Genomic DNA, 17,347 nt, shown 5'->3' with positions numbered 1-17,347 from the left:
GTCAGCAGTAGCAACCCGGGGGAGAGGGGGGGGGGTTTAGGGGGATAGTGTTTAAGTTAATTTGCTTATTGTTAATTTATTTTGTTGTTTATTGGGGTTGGGGGGCGTGGGGGGGGGGTTTATTACTATTATTGTTATTGTTATTATTGTTTTGTTGATATATATTTTTCAAAAAATTCCAATAAAAATTATTTTTTTTAAAAATGAAAGGGAGAACGGGACGGTATGGAGGGCTGTCCAGTTGGCCCTATGGTCCAGGAACCTCCCAGCCGCTCGCTGGCAGCAGGTCCTCCCTTACGCGCTCCATTCCATTCGGTCACTACTGTGCACCGCGACTAACCACACACCCCATGAATGTGTTTTTGCCTTCCCTAGGAAGTCTACATCCGGGGTGTCGCTCCCGACTTGGCTCACGACTCTGGGCCCAGTCTTTCTTCGTAGGCATGTCAGGCATCACAAGGCAGAACCCCTGGTGGACAGGGTATGCCTGCTCAACGCGAACCCCCAGTATGCCTACGTGGAGTTCCCCGACGGCCGCCAGGACACAGTCTCGCTCCGGGACCTGGCTCCCTCGGGTGCCGATCCCATGCCCACGCCCCCCTCCCCCCCCCGCGCCACCCTCCTTTTCCCCGGCGCCCCCGTATTCGTCCCCACCAGGTCCATCCCTCGTTCCCCTGCCCATGCTGGAGGACATGGAAGATTTTGGCTCGCTCCCAGAGTCATCCCGCCACTGGCCAGCACCAACACCGCCAGCACCTGCACCGTCGTCACCAACGCCGCCTGTGCCGACGTCGCCACCACAGATACATCGCTCGCAACGGAACATTCGATCGCCGATCCGACTCAACCTGTGACCGGATTGCCTGATGGACTCTTGGTTTTCTTTTGTTTTTCCCATTTGTACATAGATCACTTTATGTATTATAGTTCCACGTCACCCCCGCCAGACTCATTTTTTACAGGGGGTGAATGTGGTGATCCAAACACTGTATATATGTGTGCTTGCAGTAGGGGGATGTATGGCCGTACCTGTATTACAGGTTTCTCCGGTAAGCCCCTGCCGGCTAGCTCCGCCCACAGGGATATTCGTAAGTTTCACTAAGATGCCATTCTACAGCTGCCGCCGGAGGAATAGCATCTCACTGTAATAAAGCCTCTCTTGTAGTTCATTCGAGTCTTTGTGTACAATTGTTAGCGCCACGTGCGGCAATGCCAGGGTACTAATGACTGGGCATGCCCCTCAGCTCCCTAGGGTCCATGCTTACCTGTGCACCCCCGGCGGGTTTCCTGCGCCTGGGTAGCGTCTTGCAAAACCAGCTGTAAACCTCACTGACATGAAATCACACCAGTGAGACGGGAATACTTAACGTGAGGGGAACATACAGCAGGGAAGCTCTTCAATTTGAGGAAAATTCATGGAAATTAGGTTTCTGGCTGGGAACCTCATTACATCACTGGTGGGGCAAGTGGGGAAAAGCTGAAAATAAGATCTCGTGGCCCCACAAGTCTTTCCACTATTGTTGCCATTTTCACCCATGGTGATCGGCAGCAGAAAACACCAGCCTTCATTTTAAAAGGCACAATTGCACACAAATATATACATTGACACAATCACACACATACATACTCTCACACTGTCATACATTCTACAAATTATCAGAGACCCTCTCACACACAGTCACACATTTTGAAGAGATTTTTAATGGAAGGGAGTAAACTTGGAGGAAGCTGATTTGAGAATTCCACAGTGCAAATGGGTGATGGCTGAAGGCACTGTCATCGATAGTTAAACAGTGTTGGGATTGGAGGAAACATGCAGCAGGTCAAAATCAGGAGAGAACAATAAATGTTCGAGCGTGTGTTGGGGTGACTGTTGATCAATACTTGATCTGGCATAATGGTGATACTTCCACAGCCCAAGAACTATGGGTGGTCAGTCTTTGGCATCCTCTTCTGCAAAGAGAGGTGAAGGCTGTGTCGTTGAACACAGTCAAAGCCGAATTAGACAGATTTCTAATCGGTGAGGGAGGAGTGTGTGGTGAATCACAGTCTGTGTAATTCACACTGTTATTATCTATGATGTACTGTGTCTGTGTAAGCTTGGTATACAAGCAGTTGCGCGGCTCTGCCCATAGGGGGAGATGAGGAGTTTGTACTGGGCTTCACCCTTGGCTCCGCCCATGGCCCCGCCCATGGCTCCTCCCACTAACCGGAAGTATAAAGCCTGGCAGTCTGAGCCAGCCTGACAGTTCATCTCGTCGCAGGCAGGCTCCGTTGTAACATCATTAAAACCACTGTTCACTTCCAACAACGTGTTGTGTGAATTGATGGTCACATCAGAGTGGTCGAGGGTTATGGAGGGACAGACAGGAAACTGGGGTTCAGGTCACGTCAGATCAGCAAGCAGAGTAAGTGGCCATGTGGTTGGGCAATCGGGTAAGTCACTGTGAGGTTGGGGAGGCAGGTGAATGGGGCGCAGGCTGCACAAGCGTACTTTGTGTGGGCCAAGGGAATGTCCTGAGGCTCCTGACCCCACAAATGTAACCTTTGAACTTAGCCTTTGGTGCCTCTGTTGGGTGACAGATCTAGTGATGGAATCAATGGCAGGGGAGGGGAGTTCAAAGGTGTCAGGGGAGGTTATGCCTTGTCCCTTGCAAATTTCCAAACATTTAGATGTCAACCAATGTGGCTTCATCTTCGGCCTCAACTTTCCACTCCCATTTTCAGTCTCCATTTTAAGTCAGCATGTTTGATGTTTCGCGGCTCAGTCTATTGATACTCTGATTCCCAGCTTGTCCTCCTTCCTGTCAAATTGGCTAAATCTCAAATTGGACAACTGCCCTATCCCCACTCAACAGGCTGACAAACCCCAGCTTGGTCACCGAGTGAAGGATCCATCGGAACTTTCCTCTCAGTGAGACAATTACCATACCAATTTGCGTACATTCTCCTCAGTGGCATCGATACTGTAACAATGCCAAAACAAAGGGTGGCACAGTAGTAGAATAGTGAGCACCGTTGCTTCACAGCTCTAGGGGCCCAGGTTCGATTCCCGGCTTGGGTCACTGTCTGTGCGGAGTCTGCACATTCTCCCCGTGTCTGCGTGGGTTTCCTCCGGGTGCTCCGGATTCTTCCCACAGTCCAAAGATGTACAGGTTAGGTGGATTGGCCATGTTAAATTGCCCTTGGTCTCCAAGAACGTCAGGTGGTGTTACTGGGTTATGGGTGGAGGTGTGGGTTTAAGTGGGGTGCTCTTTCCAAGGGCCGGTGCAGACTCGATGGACCAAATGGCTTCCTTCTGCACTGTAAATTCTATGATTCTATGAAAGCAATAGGGTCATCACTTGGCAATTAACCTCCATTAGGTTCCACCAAGCAGAGGGAGTGAAAGTGCACCCTCACCCCACACCACACATTTTCTCACGGGATGTTGGCATCACTGACCAGGGTAGCCTTTATTGCCAATCCCATCATTGCCCTTGAGAAGGTGGTGGTGAGCTGCCTTCATAAACCACAGCAGTCCATGTGGTGTAGGTACAGCCACAGTGCTGTTAGGAAGGGAATTCCAGGATTTTGACCCAGTGACAGTGAATGAACGGTGATGCATTTTCAAGTCAGGATGGTGAGTGACTTGGAGAAGAATTTGTAGCTGCTGCCCCTATCCTTCTATGTGGTAGATGTTGTCAGTTCTGAAGGTGCTGTTGAAGGAACCTTGCTGAGTTGCAGCAGTGCATCTTATAGATGGTATACACGGCTGCCACTGTGCGTCAGTGATGGAGGGAGTGAATGTTAAAGGTAATGGATGAGGTGAGAACCAAGCGGGCTGCTTTGTCCTGGATGCAGTCCGACTTCTTGAATGTTATTGGAGCCACACTCATCCAGGCAAGGATTTTACATTAAGCAGAATAATTTTTTCCCAGATTGGACAAGCACAATCCTTTTAGTATCCATTTCGTTCCATTACTATTGGTTTAATACGGAAAAGGTCAGTCAATAATTTTATTTGGTTTGTATAAAAGTACAAATCAATGGTTTTTCACTTCACAAAGTGAATGATACAAGGTGATTGCTTTGACAAATTGTCCTTCAAAGAAGGTTAGATTTACCTTTACCTCTGATTTCCCTGCAATGCCTTTAGTGACACCAACTGTCTTTTTTCTCCCCAAAATGCCCTGTTCCTCTACTGACGGCAGTGACTCACACTGAGACTCTGCTTCATCTCTGTTGGTATAACCATTTCCCATGTGTGAATCTATACAATGAGGTATGAGCTTAGAGACTCTGATCCGGGAGCTGAGGGGCACTGAGAATGAGATATGATGGTGTCAGGGACTAATATTCTCATTTGTGCCCCTTGGCGCGTCGGTTTCATTGCCAGGAGCTGAGTCTGCAAAACAATTACTCCAATGGGTGTTGTCAGGCTCTGTGATTGTGGAGCTTCACATTTAACTCAATCCCATTATCCCCTGTTGTTCACACAAGGCCAACCTCAATATCAAGAACATGGTAGAACCTTCCCTCCCTAGCCCAAGACAGAGTATAATTGTAGAAAACCCCAGCCCATCCCACCACCCCACACCTCTGTTTTCGCTGACCACTATTTAATTCAGTACTCATCAGGGTAGGCCCAGGGGTCCCCCCAAGCTTTTGGGGGAAGGACATCAACAACTTTTATTCTGGTAGGATTTGAGACACAATCTTCCTCCAGCCCACTTGGTACCATCCCGCAATTGGGAGGACACCAGGCAGTGTCGAAGCCATGACGACGCCATGTCTTCTGATATGGGTGTCCTTGATAATCAATCTTTATGACTTTTCCCACATTCACCCTTAACTTAAGCACAGCCTTCTGATTGTCATACAGCTCCATTGGATATCTGCTGGCTTTCCTAATGTCTCTACTGACATAGACTCCAGGGCCCAGCATGCCATCCTTGGATCGTTGGAGACCATTTTTGAGAATGGAATCGACATTACTGGCAGAGGTTCCATGGTACATCACATAGATCCTGCCATTCTCTGGTGCTATATAGCTTTGAAGCTTTGGTGGAACAAAACAAGGCCCATCCTCTTCAGCCCACATATCTCTGTAATCAGCCATGGTAATCCGGTCAACTTGTCAACTTAACCTTTAACAAAGGAAAGAAAACTTAAATGCAGAAAATACATTTTTAATTCTGTATTGAATTTTCCACAATTTGACATTGCTGTACATTTCCCTGATGCTATTAGTGCTCACTGGTGAACTCCTCCAATGACACTTACACTTAAAAATGCACAGACATAGAGCGTGGATTTAATAATAATAAAATTAATAATAATAATCACTTATCCTCACATGAGGCTTCAATGAAATTACTATGAAAAGCCCCTACTCACCACATTTTGGCACCTGTTCGGGGAGGCTGGTACAGGAATTGAAGCTGCGCTGCTGGCCTTGTTCTGCATTACAAGCCAGCTGTTTAGCCCACGGTGTTAAACCAGCCCCTGGTTTTGATCCCAAAATTGTGCTGAATTAAGAAACTTAACTGCATCGGGTGGATGCTACTCTTATTTTTGCTCATCTCTAACAATTAGGGTGAAACAGTAAGACCAGAAGAGATAGGAGCAGAATTAGGTCAGTTGGCCCATCAACGAATGGCCTCCTTCTGCACTGTAAATTCTATGATAAGTCTGCCCTGCCATTCAATTGTGGCTGATATTTTCTCATCCCCATTCTCCTGCCTTCTCCCTATAACCTCTGATCTCTTGCAATCTCTGCTTTTGATCACTTGCTGAAAAGCACTTCCTGGCATGAATATCGAGTAAAGACAGGATTCGGTTTAATTGTGAGGCCCCAGTAGCAGAATATCCTACCTGGCACTCGCCGCTATAGCTCACATATAAAGAATGAGCACGCAGGGGATTAGGGTGAGGGCTGCCAGCACCCTTGGATTAAACAAAATTGGAGGGAAATAAAGGAAATGATCGACAGCATTAAGAAGCTGTTCGAGGCATCGTGATACATTCCCGACCATCAGCAGCAATATTTATCACTCAACCAACATCACAGAAACAGGTTATCAGGTGGTTGTTACCTTGCTGGAGTTTGCTACACGCAAATTGGCAGCCACATTTTGTATATTTTAACAGTGACTACATTTCAAAAGTACTTAATTAACTGGAAAGTACTTTGACAGGTCCAGCTGTTGTGAAAGGCTGACATAAATTAATATATTTCATTTAACTATGACACGCGATTTCAGTCTTTCCTCTGCAGAAGAATATGTTTAAGTTGTCTTTGTAATAAAGAGGAGAAATTTCTCAGAATATGCAGTTTTGAAGCTTGATATTCCAATTGTTAATCACTGATTAAGTCACTATTCTCAGAGGTCCACCGTTCAGTAACGGCGGGATCCTCTCTTCCCGCCACTTATCCCCGTGAGTGGCGGGAACAGAGAATCCCAACAGCCGGAGAATTCCAGCCTCCAATGACTTCAGCGGGAGCGTAAAATCCCACCCGTGGAAAGTTCCGACATATTTGCAAGTGGTGACTCACTATGATTTACAGTTTAGCTGCCTTTGAAGTCTAGCTTGCCTCACAACACTTGTCCTTAATAACGATTACACCAAGTTTGTAAGATGTTGCACTCATTGCACAGCCAACTTCATACTCGTCCCTATTCGAACGGGAATGTAAAATTAGGAAATGCAAAAACCATATCACGGAAAGTTTAATAGCAACTGCCATAATAATAAGAATAATCTTTATTATTGTCACAAGTAGGCTTACATTAACAATGCAGTGAAGTTACTGTGAAAAGCCCCGAGTCGCCACATTCGGGTGCACAGTGGAAGAATTCAGAATGTCCAATTCACCAAACAAACGCGTCTTTTGGGACTTGTGGAAGGAAACCGGAGTGCCCGGAGGAAACCTACGCAGACACGGGGAGAACATATAGACTCCGCACAGATAGTGACCCAAGCCGGGAATTGAACCTGGGATCCTGGCGCTGTGAAGTATAGCACAACATAACTTCAAAATGTACAAGTATAAAATTTAACCTCCATAATATTTCGAACAGGAAACTGAGTTCAATACTATGAACAATGTTCCCTCTAAACCATGTGTGCGCACAGCAATCCGAAATGTACTTTGCAGTGGACCCAACAGGTATGCAACATCCCAGAGATGCATAAATGCTCAGCCCACCACCTGATGCAATAAATAAACCACAAAAACAATTGAAAGAACATTGGCTGTATTTAAACTGTGATCTAGAGGAGAGAAATAAAGACACCACCCCCAATAAATAAATGTTTTCTCAGGGATTAAACCCAGCTATCAACTTTTTAACCATATCTCTGAGTCACTTCTCTCTCTTACATTCAGTGCCTTCCCTGGTAACTAATCTCACAATGACCATCGTTAGTCTGAAAGACTGATATAGAATCTCGATAGTTCAGACGGAAGTTATTCACTCATCAAGTTAACACCGACCCATGTCCACACGCCTATCCACCCCTCCTTATCCCCGTAACTCCATAACCTAACCTGCGCATCCCTGGACACTAAGGGTCATTTTATCATGGCCAATCCACCTCACGTACCCACCTTTGAACTGTGGAACGAAACCGGAGCACCCGGAGGAAATCCATGCACACACGGAGAGAACGTGCAAACGCCACACAGACAATCACCCAAGGCCGGAATCAAACCCGGGTCCTTGCGTTGTGAGGCAACAGTGCTAACCACTGCACCTCCGTGATATCTCACAGTTCCTCTGAACTTCCTCATTTTAAATTCATAATCCTTCACCATGCGGGACAATTGAGCTACAGAAACTCCTCACACCGTTTCATGAATTGAAGACTTCAATTCTCTCAGCACAAAGATGGGTAACTTTCTTAGCTGTTTTAATCCCAGGGGACATAATTCCCTTTGTTGCTCTTCTCTCGATATTATCAAGTTAACAAAACACCACACACTATTCCAGATGGGGTCGATTGCATTATACAACAACACTATCAGTAAATCTTAGAATTAACAGCACAGAAACAGGCTTTGAACGAACGATCCAATCAATGCCACTCCCTTCTTTTTCCTCACAGTGCTGCACTCTTTTGCATTTCAAATATTTAATAATTTCCTTTTGAAAGTTATTAAATCTGCTTTCACCGTTCTTTCTGGCACAGCACTCACTGCAGGAAAAACTGTTTTCTATATCTCCCTTTTAGTTCTTTCATAGTTTATCAGGAACTGAAATGTAGGGAGTTCACGCACTCACCTCTCCCCTCGATCTGTGACACTGCAGTGAGATATGCACACATCTGGACTTTATAACCTAATGTTCAAAGTTTCAGTTTCAATTCCTCCAAAAGACCGTTACGTAGTCGATAACATCCTTGAGGTACGGTTGAATGGTGGAGATGCAAAGCAAGTTCCGCACCCTTCACATGTTTTAACAAGTTTAATAAATTTTACAGAAACCCCCCACTTCCTGCCAGCAATCCGACAGATAGGGGAGATATGCCAGTACTCTCTGTCCTTCACTTTGTCAGCATTCTTTTTTCTTTTCATTGACTGAAATGTTTTTTTATTTGTATTTGACCAATAAAATAATCAGAAATTGGGATTAAAGAGCCAATGATGGCAACACTGATCCCTGATCCTTTGGCCAGACATTGTCCACAACAGACTGGTATAGTTGTAATAAACAGCTCCAACATAATGGGCGCGATTCTCCGGCCTCATAGCAATCTCGCTCAAACGGAACGAGGCTGCTGAATAGCGGGAAGCCAAAATCTAGACCCGCGTCTAGTGTTGGGAGTGGGGGGGCCGGGGGGGGGGGGGGGGGGGGGGGGGGTGATTGGGGGAGGTGCCCGGGGTGGGAGCCAACACTGTTTGTTAGTCTAACACCTTCTCCCAATGCCTTACAGATATTGACACCACCACTATTCTTACAATTCCCCCAGACCAAAAAGGGTCAATTTATTCTAGATGGTGAGCAGGGATTCTCACTCCCTAACTCCTACGCAGACTTCGGCGGGTGCTATTCGGGTAAAACTAGTGTTTCAAGTTATTCCCCGGCATAACCTGTATGTTCATAGAAGAATTTTATTTACTTAGCACTTAGTAACTTACACACGGGTCCGGCTTGCTAAGTGAAGTAAAGTAAACTTTCTAAAGAAAATTATAATGACCACTCTTTCACGTTATCAATTTGAACTTAACTTTATGTTCAAGTCAAAAGAGAATAAGTACTTTTACAGAAAGGTAAAAAGATCTTTTCTTGTTCGGACCAGTTGCAGACTTTCACGTCTCTCTTGACAATCAGTTTTCTTTAACTTTTGGTTTCCTGCTCGCTTCTCTGGGCTGCTCGGTCTGTCGATGTTGCTTGTCCCATCACCGAGGAAGATTCTGATTATCTGCTCATTTTCCCCAGTTTCTATAGCAATTTGGGGCCCCTTAACCTGTGCACCTGACACCCTTCAGACTGCCTGCTTGACCGTTTGAAAGCTAAGTTTTATCGGTTTAGAAGCGTGGCGCTACTTTAACAGCGACAGTGCAGCTTCATCCTCACCAGCTCTCCATTCCTGACTGGAACTTTCTCGCTTTGCTTAACATGCAATTAATTTGTCTGTGTCTTAGACAGCACCCTTTTGGATTTATGTCCTTTTTAATGGGTTTTCTCAGATTCAACCCGGGTCATCTTTGGGTTAAGCTACTGTCATGTTAGGGTTATCCCCTCTTGTCTCTAACTTTATCTGCCTTGGCCATCTTCTAAAAGGTTTTAACTTCAAAAATGATAGACGTTATAGTGTAACTTTGTCACCTTCTCGTTTTCTTAATTTGTAAATCAGTTGTTTCACTTTATTACCAGTGTCAGCAACTTTTCACACTTAACAGTTGTTCCTTATCTTATACTTTAGATTCTGGCTGCTTTTCTTAATTGTTCAAAAATAATTCATTGCTTAAAGATTAGTGAAATACTGTTCCCTTCCATATAACTTTAAGAGTTTAAGTCAAACAAATGACTTTTCTAACTTGTAAATTAAAATGAAGCTCCTATCTGTTTTCTTCCCTGTCTGTGAAGTTGTCTGCTTTCAAAACAGGCTGCTGCTGTTAACCCCTTGTGGGACTTCTCCCTTTCATTTAAAAAGCCTCAGGCATTCTCAGTGTTACTTTCATGTTTCAAATGTCATATCCTTCCGAGTTTTCACAACATAGCCCTAGTGGTGTTGGGGCTACGCGATGCGGACAGATGACGGAGATGGCGGTAGCAGCGGCAGCAGATGCTCAAGGCAGCGGCCCATGTGCCGTACCCTGCCCCACACCCTGAGGACCCGGCCGCCCATCAGGTCAAGGAGGGGCCCGGAGGGGGGAGTCCCATGATGGCCAAGGGTGTACAGGGGCTGCTGTTCATACAAACAGATGACGGACAGCGCGTGCCGCAGGAGGCTCCGCCTCAATAGGAAATGGTGCAACACCTGTCCCATGTCCTTGCGGACTTGGCACCACGTGGAGGAGGTGGACACCCACCCCCTGTGGCAGGCCACGGCTACCGCAGCCCTGAACGTTTATGCCACGGGATTATCCCAGGGCTCAAGCGGGGACCTGTGTAGTATCTCACAGGCCACAACCCGCCGAAAGGTAACGGATGCTCTGTATGCCCGGGTGGAAGACTACATCATCTTTGACATGGACTAAGCCCAGCAAGATGCCCGGACAGTAGGTTCGTCCATCATCGCTGGGATGGCCCAGGTCCAGGGGGTAATAGATTCCACGCATGTTGCCCTGTGCTCACCGGGTCATATGGAGGTGCCCCATGTTAACTGAAAGAGGTTCCACTCCCTCAGCTTACAGCTCGTGTGCGACCACCAGATGAAGATAATGCAGGTGTGTGCACGCTTCCCGGGGCGTGTGCACGACAGTTAAATCCTGGGGAGGTCAGACATCCCTTCCCTCTTTGAGGGGCACGCCAGGGTAGGCAGCTGGCTCTTGGGGGATAAGGGGTATCTGCTGAGGACCTGGCTATTGAGGCCAAGACAGAGGCCGGAGACCGAAGCGGAGACCCGCTACAACAAGACCCAATCAGCCAGCCGGACTGTCACCGAGCGGTGCATCAGACTCCTCAAGATGCGGTTCCGATGCCTTGACCGCCCCGGCGGTGCCCTGCGGTACACCGCGTGGAGGGTCGTCCACTTTGTTGTGGTCTGCACGACCTGGCACAACAGCGGGGCGACGTGCCGGAGGTTGGTAATGCTGAACATGTGGCCACCTCTGAAGAGGATAAGGACGAGCACGAGGAGGTTGAGCACGAGGAGGCAGCGCCTGGTCCATCATCGCTACCTGACCCATCCCGCCACCCCCATTTCCCACTCCCCCAGGGTAGATGTCACCTCACTCCAGAGGGGCTGGGACGGTGTCGGCCGCATCAGAAGGCCACTGTCGAGGGCAGGAGGGTGATGGTAACCTGCAGAGGGCTGAGCGCTGGTGCTCCTCAATCTATGCTACAGTCTGACCCCTGCCTGTCTGCTGAGTGCTCGCTCACACCCATCACCTGCATGTGCATTGCGGAAGGGAAGTGACAGAGGCTTCCTACTGGTTGTGCCCAAGGTTGTTTCATGTTTTATACCAGACCCTACTCTCCCGATGGTGTCGCCCACCCCCACCCACCCTGCCAACCGCCTCCCTCGACACCCCTCTCACCACCTACCTATCCCCCGAGCCCACCCCCTCTCCCCCAGTGCTCTAAGTGATCTGCGCTGTATCAGGTCCTCCCAGCTCCACCACTATGTCTAGGTGTTTCCCCAGGACGCACAGCAGCAGTGGAGGGTGCCAGCTGCTTAACTTGTCCTGCGGCCTTCAATGCCCCTGGCGGGTATCCTCTGGCAGCTCTGGGACCGGCCCCAGCTCACTTGTCGACGCACATGCACAGTCGTGCCACTCTGTCCCGTGTGCTGAGTCCAAAGCGCGGCCTCATCAGAGGGGTGGAACCCGGGGGAGCTGGAGGCCAACGTCAAAACTCCTGGGGCGGGTCCAGGTTGGCACCCAGCGCCACCTCTCTTCCCGGTCAGTACCCCCTGGAGGTGGAGGGGCAGCTGGTTCGAGCTCCAGCTGCCCCTGTATCGTCTGGCTTAGCCAGCCCTGGCGGATCCCCATGATCCGCACCATCGTGCCAACACCCTCGGTGATGGTCGTCTGTGACTGAGACATGCTCTGCAGCGCCTCAGCAATCCCCATCTGAGACTGGGAGAAGCACCGCAGCGCCTCGGCCATGCCCACCTGAGAGCGGGACGTGACCCGCAGAAACTCACCAAGGTCGGCCTGGTGCTGGATGGCATCCCCCGCCAAGGCAGACATTCAGCCGAGACACTCAGCTATGGCCATCACCAACTGTGCGATGCCTTGGACACCTTCACTAATGGCCCTGACGTTGTGCACCAAGCTCTCCACCGCAGTCGCCACCTTAGCAGTGTTGGCCTCAGTGCCATGCATTGCCAGCGCCATCTCCTGTGCCCGTAGCCTCTGGGACTCCTCTAATCGGCTATGGACCTGTTGGAGTGAAACTGCCTTCTCTCTCTGAATGTCCCAGCCGCTCCCTATCGTCTCCATCAGCTCCAGGTAACCCAATGCCACAGGCTAAGCATCAGGCTGGGACCCAGCTGGATCCTGGGATCCAGCAGAACTCCGAGTGCTGTACTAAATATAAGACTTGTGCCTGTACTTAACGCACGTGTGGAAAGGTGGAGGTGCAATTTAGTGAGAATATGGAATCATTCAGTCTGTGGGATATTGTAGCTGCAGACGATAGGATGTTGAGCTTCAACATGTTGGGATTCAAGGGACTGTACAGGTGTGAATGGATGGAGGACGCCATGGTTGAGGGATGGTTGACCACCAGATTTGTGGACTGTACAATCAGGGGAGGTTATACCTTATCCCCTGCCAATTTCCAACCATTTAGATGTCAACCAATGTGGCGTTGTCTGCAGCCTCGATATTCCAGCCCCATTCTCAGCCTGCATTTTAAATCAGCATGTTTATAAGAATAATAATCTTTATTGTCACAAGTAGGCTTACATTAACACTGCAATGAAGTTACTGTGAAAATCCCCTAGTCACCACATTCCGGCATTTGTCGGTACAGAAAGGGAGAGTTCAGAATGCCCAAATGACCTAACAGCACGTCTTTCGTGGCTTGTGGGAGTAAACCGGAGCACCCGCAGGAAACCCACGCAGACACAGCGAGAACGTGCAGACTCCGCACAGACAGTGACCCAAGCCAGGGATTGAACCGCGGACCCCGGCACTGTGAAGCAACAGTGCTAATCACTGTGCTACCATGTTGTCCAACTGTTTGCAGCTTCCCGGTTCGATCTATTGATCCTCTGAGTCTCAGCTTGCCATCCTTCCTATCAAGTTGGGTAACTCTCAAGTTGGACATCTGCCCCATCCCCACTCAACAGGCTGACAAACCCCAGCTTGGTCACCGAGTGAAGGATCCATCGGAACTTTCCACTCAGTGAGACAATTACAATCCTAATTTGCGTACGTTCTCCTCAGTACTGTGCGTACTTGCGTACATTCTCGGCAACACTGTGACAAGGTGAAAACAAAACATTCGAATCATCGCTCAGCGATTAACCTCCATTAGTTTCCACCAAGCAGAGGGAGTAAAAGTGCACCCTCACCCCACACCACACATTTGCTCACGGGATGTTGGCATCACTGACCAGGGCAGCATCTATTGCCCATCCCTTCATTGCCCTTGAGAAGGTGGTGGTGAGCTGCCTTTGTAAACCACAGCAGTCCATGTGGTGTAGGTACACCCACAGTGCTGTTAGGAAGGGAATTCCAGGATTTTGACCCAGTGACAGTGAATGAACGGTGATGTATTTCCAAGTCAGGATGGTGAGTGACTTGGAGGCGACGTTGTAGCTGCTGCCCTTGTCCTTCTATGTGGTAGATGTTGTCAGTTCTCAAGGTGCTGTTGAAGGAACCTTGCTGAGTTGCAGCAGTGCATCTTATAGATGGTATACACGGCTGCCACTGTGCGTCAGTGATGGAGGGAGTGAATGTTAAAGGTGATGGATGAGGTGAGAACTAAGCGGGCTGCTTTGTCCTGGATGCTGTCCAACTTTCAGAGTGTTGTTGGAGCCACACTCATCCAGGCAAGACCTTTTATGTTAATCAGAATTTTTTTTTTTACAGATTGGACAAGCACAATTCTTTTAGTATCCATTTCATTCCAGTGCTATTGGTTTATTACAGAAAAAGACAGTCAATAATTTTATTTGGTTTGTATGAAACATTAAGTACAAATCGATGGTTTTTCACATCACAAAGTGAATGATACAAAGTGATTGCTTTGACAAATTGTCCTTCAAAGAAGGTTAGATTTACCTTTACCTCTGATTTCCCTGTATTGCCTTCAGTGACATCAACTGTCTTTTTTCTCCCCAAAATGCCCTGTTCCTCTACTGACGGCAGTGACTCACACGGAGACTCTGCTTCATCTGAATTGGTATAACCATTTCTCATGTGTGAATCTATATAATGAGGTATGAGCTCAGGGACTCTGATCCGGGAGCTGAGGGGCGCTGAGAATGAGATATGATGGTGTCAGGGACTAATATTCTCATTTGTGCCCCTTAGCGCATAGGTTTCATTGCCAGGAGCTGAGTCTGCAAAACAATTACTCCAATGGGTGTTGTCAGGCTCTGTGATTGTGGAGCTTCACATTTAACTCAATTCCATTATCCCCTGTTGTTCACACAAGGCCAACCTCAATAGCAAGAACATGGCAGAACCTTCCCTCGCTAGCCCTAGACAGAGTATAGAAATCCCCTTCCCATCCCACCACCCCACACCTCTGTTTTCGCTGACCACTATTTAATTCAGTACTCATCAGGGTAGGCCCAGGGGTCCCCCCAAGCTTTTGGGCGAAGGACTTCAAGAACTTTTATTCTGGTCGGATTTGAGACACAATCTTCCTCCAGCCCACTTGGTACCATCCCACAATTGGGAGGACACCAGGCAGTGTCGTAGCCATGACTACGCCATGTCTTCTGATATGGGTGTCGTTGATAATTTATCTTTATGACTTTTCCCACATTCACTCTTAACTTAAGCACAGCCTTCTGACTGTCACGCAGATCCAGTGGATATCTGCTGGCTTTCCTAATGTCTCTACTGACATAGACTCCAGGGCCCAGCATGCCATCCTTGGATCGTTGGAAACCATTTTTGCGAATGGAATCGACATCACTGGCACGGGTTCCATGGTACATCACATAGATCTTGTCATCTTGTGGTGCTATACAACTTTGAAGTTTTGTTGGAACAAAACCAGGTCCATCCTCTTCAGCCCAAATATTTCTGTAATCAGCCATGGTAATCCAGTCAACTTGTCAACTTGACCTTGAACAAAGGAAAGAAAACTTAAATGCAGAAAATACATTTTTAATTCTGTATTGAATTTTCCACAATTTGATATTGCTGTACATTTCCCTGATGCTATTAGTGCTCACTGGTGAACTCCTCCAATGACACTTACACTTAAAAGTGCACAGACATAGAGCGTGGATTTTAAAATAATAAAATTAATAATAATAATCACTTATCCTCACATGAGGCTTCAATGAAATTACTATGAAAAGCCCCTACACACCACATTTTGGCGCATGTTCGGGGAGGCTGGTACAAGAATTGAACCTGCGCTGCTGGCCTTGTTCTGCATTACAAGCCAGCTGTTTAGCCCACTGTGCTAAACTAGCCCCTGGTTTTGATCCCAAAATTGTGCTGAATTAAGAAACTTAACTGCATCGGTGGGATGCTACTCTTATTTTTGCTCATCTCTAACAATAAGGATGAAACAGTAAGACCATAAGAGATAGGAGCAGAATTAGGTCATTTGGCCCATCAATGAATGGCCTCCTTCTGCACTGTAAATTCCATGATAAGTCTGCCCCGCCATTCAATCGTGGCTGATATTTTCTCATCCCCATTCTCCTGCCTTCTCCCTATAACCTCTGATCTCCTGCAATCTCTGCTTTCGATCACTTGCTGAAAAGCACTTCCTGGCATGAATATCGAGTAAAGACAGGATTCGGTTTAATTGTGAGGCCCCAGTAGCAGAATATCCTACCTGGCACTCGTCGCTATAGCTCACATATAAAGAATGAGCACGGAGGGGATTAGGGTGAGGGCTGCCAGCACCCTTGGATTAAACACAATTGGAGGGAAATAAAGGAAATGACCGACAGCATTAAGAAGCTGTTCGAGGCATCGTGATACATTCCCGACCATCAGCAGCAATATTTATCACTCAACCAACATCACAGAAACAGGTTATCAGGTGGTTGTTACCTTGCTGGAGTTTGCTACACGCAAATTGGCAGCCACATTTTGTATATTTTAACAGTGACTACATTTCAAAAGTACCTAATTAACTGGAAAGTACTTTGACAGGTCCAGCTGTTGTGAAAGGCTGACATAAATTAATATATTTCATTTAACTATGACACGCGATTTCAGTCTTTCCTCTGCAGAAGAATATGTTTAAATTGTCTTTGTAATAATGAGGAGAAATTTCTCAGAATACGCAGTTTTGAAGCTTGATATTCCAATTGTTAATCACTGATTAAGTCACTATTCTCAGAGGTCCACCGTTCAGTAACGGCGGGATCCTCTCTTCCCGCCACTTATCCCCGTGAGTGGCGGGAACAGAGAATCCCAACAGCCGGAGAATTCCAGCCTCCATTGACTTCAGCGGGAGCGTAAAACCCCACCCGTGGAAAGTTCTGACATTATTTGCAAGTGGTGACTCTCTATGATTTACAGTTTAGCTGCCTTTGAAGTCTAGCTTGCCTCACAACACTTGTCCTTAATAATGATTACACCAAGTTTGTAAGATGTTGCACTCATTGCACAGCCAACTTCATACTCGTCCCTATTCTAACGGGAATGCAAAATTAGGAAATGCAAAAACTATATCACGGAAAGTTTAATAGCAACTGCCATAATAATAAGAATAATCTTTATTATTGTCACAAGTAGGCTTACATTAACAATGCAATGAAGTTACTGTGAAAAGCCCCGAGTCACCACATTCAGGTGCACAGAGGAAGAATTCAGAATGTCTAATTCACCAAACAAACGCGTCTTTTGGGACTTGTGGGAGGAAACCGGAGTGCCCGGAGGAAACCCACGCAGACACGGGGAGAACATATAGACTCCGCACAGATAGTGACCCAAGCCGGGAATTGAACCTGGGATCCTGGCGCTGTGAAGTATAGCACAGCATAACTTCAAAATGTACAAGTATAAAGATTAACCTCCGTAATATTTCGAACAGGAAAC

At 47.3% G+C, this 17,347-nt stretch overlaps 1 protein-coding gene across 1 annotated transcript in view; it reads right to left on the bottom strand.

Annotated features, from left to right (window-relative positions):
* Positions 1-3,970: 3,970 nt before the first annotated feature.
* gig2e (grass carp reovirus (GCRV)-induced gene 2e) overlaps positions 3,971-17,347 on the bottom strand; it is a 33,487-nt gene continuing 20,110 nt past the window's right edge. Inside the window, 3 exon segments of the mRNA XM_038778806.1 lie at positions 3,971-5,041; positions 14,923-15,396; positions 16,856-16,942. Coding sequence (XP_038634734.1) covers positions 4,607-5,041; positions 14,923-15,396; positions 16,856-16,942 — 996 coding nt within the window. The 3' untranslated portion in view covers positions 3,971-4,606.

Source organism: Scyliorhinus canicula, chromosome 19 (assembly GCF_902713615.1).
Source record: "Scyliorhinus canicula chromosome 19, sScyCan1.1, whole genome shotgun sequence".
Lineage (NCBI taxonomy): Eukaryota > Metazoa > Chordata > Chondrichthyes > Carcharhiniformes > Scyliorhinidae > Scyliorhinus > Scyliorhinus canicula.
Note: the sequence above shows the minus strand (reverse complement) of the source record. Positions and strands in the feature narration are given on the sequence as shown.